A 7,149-nucleotide genomic window follows, 5' to 3' on the forward strand; every position below is an offset into this window, starting at 1 on the left:
TCTTATAAACCAAAAAGGATGCATAAATATCGAAAACAATGGTTTTTATTAAGGATACCGAGTTTAATCTGAAAGAAAGATGCAGAATACACGATGTTTTTACGATAGTAGATCACATGTTTTAGCCCTCACCAATCATTTAATGATTTTGCGTTTTAAGCTATTAAATTCACGGTTACAATCTTGTTATTAGTTATTAATATCTACCAATAATGCATTATTTAGGAAGTAGTTAAAAGTTTATCATTCAAACTGTAGGTTTGTTATACATTTGTATGTCTTGATTTTGAATAAGAGTGTCACTTTAACAAAACTGTCCACTAGGCGGGATTCTACTACTAATTTTAAGAAAGAATATATTTTATTTCAGATTTGGAATGAATTAAAATGAAAATTTGTGAATAAAGGACTAAACCAAATTCAAAGAAGTCAGTTGCAACACAGATTTTGATGTTTTTAGTTTTACTTGTCCGGTTAGAATCAGTAAATTTAATTCACTGTCAGAATGGAGGTTCTTGTTTAGTCATGGTTTTCTCTTTTCTCAGCGTTTGTAAGAGGTTTGAAAATGTTGCTAATAAGTGTATGTTACAATAAATGTTCGTATGGAAAAAACAGTCCTGAAGAAACTGCATTTCAACAAACTGTTGTGGGGTCAAATAGGTGCAGTACCAGGATGGCGCGGTCCAAAAAGACCCTGTTTGACAATGTGTTCTATATCTAATAATACCATGGAAACTTCAAAGACAAACACAGTAGTCAAACATTTAAATATAAGATGTTTGGAGGCCTTTCGACCTCTTACACATTCGAGTAAAACAGGACACATTTCTGCTCCTTACCCCTGCGGTCTTTCTCTGTATACATTTCGACCCTATTTTGTTGATACTTATTGGCACTAATAAGAATGTTTAGATGCTGTTGTTGAAGCTTTTATCACATAATTTACCTTGTTTCCGGTTTGATGTAGATAACTTTCACTTATTTTTCTATTTAACAAAGTGTTATACAACAATATCACTCCTCAGGTTTGTAATTAATTTTACCATGGTAATATTCATAACTTTATTTTTCATTATTTTATTTAAGATTTATATAAATGATATTGTTAATTCTTCAATTAAGTTGTAAAACGGAAATGTTATATTTCCTCTTAATTTCATGGAAAGTTTTTTAAAAACGTTCGTTACATTCACTTTTTTAACAAGAAATGACGTCATGAACATATTACACAATAATGACATCATTTACAGGGTGTGACGTCACCACTTTTAATAAAGCAAAATTTGTTACAAACATGGTATATTGTGATTTGTACTGGACATTATCTTGGTTTTTATTCTTCTTGCGAAAGTATTTAAAACGAGCTGATATATAATTTGTTTGAATTTCATTGGGATCTGCATTCCTGCAATGCATGAAGTGCGGAAATGGCGTTGTTTGGTAAGTTTGTAGTATTCGACTCATTTTGATTGCATGTAAAACAGGTTGGTATTTTTTGTCTCTTTTTACCTAAAAAAGATATGATAAAAATAATATGAAACTCATAATTATATTATATATCTAAGCTGTCAATATATAGATCGACAGTGGATAAACTTACATATAAAAAGTAATGGTCAAAGCACATTTATAAACGCGCATTGTGAGACTCAGTCGAAAAAAACGGAAACGAAAATAATGTTGATAATTGTTGAATTGTTTAAACCGTGTTAATCCATGCATCAAAGATATTTTGAGAAATAAAAACATCATTATTTTTGTGGTCCATTGTTTAATGTATGCAGACGAATAAAATTTTAAGCTATTCATGCACAACACACAACACGACATGCTTTTTTATTGTTAAGGTTTATACTTTCTGATTTTGAGTAAGGAGTTTTTTTATAAATAACTGAATCTGGAGTGGCCCTGAAGACAGTGTAGCATAGTATAAAACGTACATACCGATTGAACCTTGCAGGGCATGTCGCACTGGGGCTTTGTGCATAAGGACATACATCAACAAGGTGGTTTATATTTTGTGTGAAAATGTACGTGCATATATTGTTTTGTTTTGCGTTAATTAATTTTCTTATCTCGAGTGTTTCACCATCGAAGGACGAAAATGCTCTAATAATTAATGCATTGTCATGGCTAACACTGAAAAAAACTGTACCAAAATTATATATAGGACAGTTAAAATAAAGCTAATTTCAGTTTCAGTTTCAGGTATTGTAACAGAAAGTGTTGAGATTCCTTATTGATACAAACATGGGGAGTTTGATGTCAATTTTTCTTCTTGCAAGCATCTTTGTGAAAGGTAGGATAATTCATATACTTTGTCACCGACTTTTTTTCTCTGTTATAAGTATTGTATAGTTTTGTGTGCGATATCCTGTGTGAATATTTCGCCGGGAAATTGACACTGGAAGTTCCGGGCGGAGATTCGTTCCAGGCGTGCTCTGAATGATATAAGTTAAAGTATTGGAGGCGGAACCCGGCATTATCCCGACCGTGTTCGGCCGGGTCTGAAAAGTGCCCGTTTTTAGCCATGACAGTAGTGCCATAACAATTGGTAATTAAGTAGATTATTTTTCTAAATTTGTTTAACTAGCATAAGATTAATAAATATACTTGTAGACAAGTATCATGCAGGGAATTTTAATTTAAAAAAAGCCTACGAATGTAAAGGATTTCAAAGCAAGTTATGTTATAGTTAGATGACTTGAACTACAACCTTAATGATGAAGAACGAACGGAATAAGCACAGCGAGCGAGCCCTTCTTAGTCATTAGATTTTTATTTAGGTAAAAAAACAAACCTTTTTGGCTGACACATTGCCGACGCAATATATGACGCAGGAATCAAAGGATCAAAGCTTCGCGGCGCTTCACCTCTGATATTAACAAGATGGTCAGCGAGACGACAGTCCGCTTCATGTGGAACAACTACATGATAAAGAATCCCTATGGGGAAGAACCGACTGTTCTTGCCTATTCACCACGGGGAGGGTCCACCCTTTTGGTTTTGTACAGAACGATAAGAAGGGCACATCATCCGCCAGGTGCACCTTATCAGAGGCGTTATTATCAACCGGAAGGTCAAGTCTGCAGTTGAGGCTATACTGACCATGTATGCGCGTCATACACCAACACAGCATGACGGGCAAGTGGCAATCTAGAAGACGCTAGCCTTGCAGAGCATGGTGTTTGTCAAAGGAAAGGGAAACAAGGCGGAGAAAACGCTAACTGCAGACTTTTACACGTTCAAGGACAACATTGTGTCCAAGGTCCAGGTCCACGGCATGATAAACGAGCACTTCTTGGCCCTAAACTTCTTCAAGACGGGATGCAGCATGATGCCAGATGGAGAGTAGTCAATGGAGAACTGAATACATGTCTTATGAATATTTATGAAGTCACAGTATTGAGAACACCAGATTAGACTTTAACATTGATATCAATGATATATAACTTTATAACTATGTATAAAGTAAGGGCGAAGCAATAAAGTGTAATACAATACAATATTTAAAGATGCACTCTTACACCCAAATAAGATTGACCTTAATTAATATTTTTGTTCTTATAAACCAAAAAGAATGCATAAATATCGAAAACAATGGTTTTTATTAAGGATACCGAGTTTAATCTGAAAGAAAGATGCAGAATACACGATGTTTTTACGATAGTAGATCACATTTTTTAGCCCTCACCAATCATTTAATGATTTTGCGTTTTCAGCTATTAAATTCACGGTTACAATCTTGTTATTAGTTATTAATATCTACCAATAATGCATTATTTAGGAAGTAGTTAAAAGTTTATCATTCAAACTGTAGGTTTGTTATACATTTGTATGTCTTGATTTTGAATAAGAGTGTCACTTTAACAAAACTGTCCACTAGGCGGGATTCTACTACTAATTTTAAGAAAGAATATATTTTATTTCAGATTTGGAATGAATTAAAATGAAAATTTGTGAATAAAGGACTAAACCAAATTCAAAGAAGTCAGTTGCAACACAGATTTTGATGTTTTTAGTTTTACTTGTCCGGTTAGAATCAGTAAATTTAATTCACTGTCAGAATGGAGGTTCTTGTTTAGTCATGGTTTTCTCTTTTCTCAGCGTTTGTAAGAGGTTTGAAAATGTTGCTAATAAGTGTATGTTACAATAAATGTTCGTATGGAAAAAACAGTCCTGAAGAAACTGCATTTCAACAAACTGTTGTGGGGTCAAATAGGTGCAGTACCAGGATGGCGCGGTCCAAAAAGACCCTGTTTGACAATGTGTTCTATATCTAATAATACCATGGAAACTTCAAAGACAAACACAGTAGTCAAACATTTAAATATAAGATGTTTGGAGGCCTTTCGACCTCTTACACATTCGAGTAAAACAGGACACATTTCTGCTCCTTACCCCTGCGGTCTTTCTCTGTATACATTTCGACCCTATTTTGTTGATACTTATTGGCACTAATAAGAATGTTTAGATGCTGTTGTTGAAGCTTTTATCACATAATTTACCTTGTTTCCGGTTTGATGTAGATAACTTTCACTTATTTTTCTATTTAACAAAGTGTTATACAACAATATCACTCCTCAGGTTTGTAATTAATTTTACCATGGTAATATTCATAACTTTATTTTTCATTATTTTATTTAAGATTTATATAAATGATATTGTTAATTCTTCAATTAAGTTGTAAAACGGAAATGTTATATTTCCTCTTAATTTCATGGAAAGTTTTTTAAAAACGTTCGTTACATTCACTTTTTTAACAAGAAATGACGTCATGAACATATTACACAATAATGACATCATTTACAGGGTGTGACGTCACCACTTTTAATAAAGCAAAATGTGTTACAAACATGGTATATTGTGATTTGTACTGGACATTATCTTGGTTTTTATTCTTCTTGCGAAACTATTTAAAACGAGCTGATATATAATTTGTTTGAATTTCATTGGGATCTGCATTCCTGCAATGCATGAAGTGCGGAAATGGCGTTGTTTGGTAAGTTTGTAGTATTCGACTCATTTTGATTGCATGTAAAACAGGTTGGTATTTTTTGTCTCTTTTTACCTAAAAAAGATATGATAAAAATAATTTGAAACTCATAATTATATTATATATCTAAGCTGTCAATATATAGATCGACAGTGGATAAACTTACATATAAAAAGTAATGGTCAAAGCACATTTATAAACGCGCATTGTGAGACTCAGTCGAAAAAAAACGGAAACGAAAATAATGTTGATAATTGTTGAATTGTTTAAACCGTGTTAATCCATGCATCAAAGATATTTTGAGAAATAAAAACATCATTATTTTTGTGATCCATTGTTTAATGTATGCAGACGGCTAAAATTTTAAGCTATTCATGCACAACACACAACACGACATGCTTTTTATTGTTAAGGTTTATACTTTCTGATTTTGAGTAAGGAGTTTTTTTTATAAATAACTGAATCTGGAGTGGCCCTGAAGACAGTGTAGCATAGTATAAAACGTACATACCGATTGAACCTTGCAGGGCATGTCGCACTGGGGCTTTGTGCATAAGGACATACATCAACAAGGTGGTTTATATTTTGTGTGAAAATGTACGTGCATATATTGTTTTGTTTTGCGTGATTTAATTTTCTTATCTCGAGTGTTTTACCACGGAATTTTCTAATAATTAATTCATTGTCATGGCTAACATTTTCGTCGAAAATGAATCACTTTGAAAAAACTGTACCAACATTATAGCGGACAGTTAAAATAAAGCTAGTTTTAGTTTAAGTTTCAGGTATTGTAACAGAATTTATCATTAAGTGTTGAGTTTCATTATTGATACAAGCATGGGGAGTTTGATGTCATTTTTTCTTCTTGCAACCATCTTTGTGAAAGGTAGGATCATTCATATACTTTGTCACCGACTTTTTTTTCTCTGTTATAAGTGTTGTATTGTTTTGTGTGCGATATCCTGTGTGAATATTTCGCCGGGAATTGACACTGTAAGTTCCGGGCGGAGATTCTTTCAGGCGTGCTCTGAATGATATAAGTTAAAGTGTTGGAGGCGGAACCCGCCATTATCCCGACCGTGTTCGGCCGGGTTCTAGAGGCGAAGTATGTAAATGAGGTGGGACGGAATTCAAATTACGGGTGGAATTTAAGAATTTAAGGCAACGGGCGGATTTTCAGATTTGGAGTGCATTGTAGTTACCGGCGGAATTTCAGATTAAAATGAACATAATATGAAAACTCGGCAGAATCCGACCAACTTCATTATGATTACACCGACAGCAATCGTAACTACTCGGAAACTTTCGCGGAAAATCAAAATTAAATGATTGCAAGATGCCACCGAAAAAAAAGGATAAACTAATGTTTATCGTTTGTAAATTTTGCTAAGAGGCAGAATTCATTTATTCCCAACAAAATAATTTGTAAAGCATTTGTCTTATGAAACATCTTAATCACACACAACTTTTAATCGATGTAAAACAAACAAAATAATTGTAAAAGTGAGAACCGACTCAATCAATTTCAGCACCACTGCTGGTTAATCATCATGATTTTCGAATTATTTTGGATTTATTGGCTAATAATATAAGGCTAGGTTCGAATTTACGCTCCATTACATGTTTAAGCAGGATATTCCGCGCCATAGCTTGCATAAAAAAATTCATACGAAATTCCGTGGCACACAATTGATAAAGTATATAATTACGCCCGTTATTTGTTTTAGCCTGGAACTTTAATAATTTTACGCCTAGAATGTACATGAAACATGTATAAATTTCGGGCGGAATAATAATTCCGTCCACACTCCAGACGGAATTCACTGATTCCGTGCCTATTCCGCCTCAATTCTGGCCGGAATCCGCCCCTTTATTTCGGACAGATTATAATGGAATGAAAGTATTACTTGTAAATTGTTGGCTTTTTAATAGACTATGATAGTAATGGCTTACACTTGTGAAATAGTTTTATATAAAAAAAAGTTTTTAAATAATCGTTCACATATTGATAATGTTAATCCTAAAAGGGGCCGGAATGCGAGTATGGTTTGTGTTTTTTCAAGCCAGACAAGTGGGTTTACTCAGGGTTCTTGGGGTTTCCCGCACACTAAAAAACAACACGCTCGACCAACATCTTGCCAACGAACCTTTTT

At 33.7% G+C, this 7,149-nt stretch overlaps 1 protein-coding gene across 3 annotated transcripts in view; it reads left to right on the plus strand.

Moving 5' to 3' along the window:
- Positions 1–2,194: 2,194 nt before the first annotated feature.
- Positions 2,195–7,149, plus strand: part of LOC128222562 (uncharacterized) — a 29,496-nt gene continuing 24,541 nt past the window's right edge. For 2 of the 3 annotated variants that reach the window (XM_052931636.1, XM_052931638.1), the window contains exon 1: positions 5,749–5,882. In XM_052931636.1, the coding sequence (XP_052787596.1) occupies positions 5,834–5,882 (49 nt within the window). In that variant the 5' untranslated portion in view covers positions 5,749–5,833. Of the gene's footprint in view, positions 2,300–5,748; positions 5,883–7,149 lie in introns of those variants that run through there. The other variant, XM_052931637.1, reaches the window with a different exon arrangement.

Source organism: Mya arenaria, chromosome 16 (assembly GCF_026914265.1).
Source record: "Mya arenaria isolate MELC-2E11 chromosome 16, ASM2691426v1".
NCBI lineage: Eukaryota > Metazoa > Mollusca > Bivalvia > Myida > Myidae > Mya > Mya arenaria.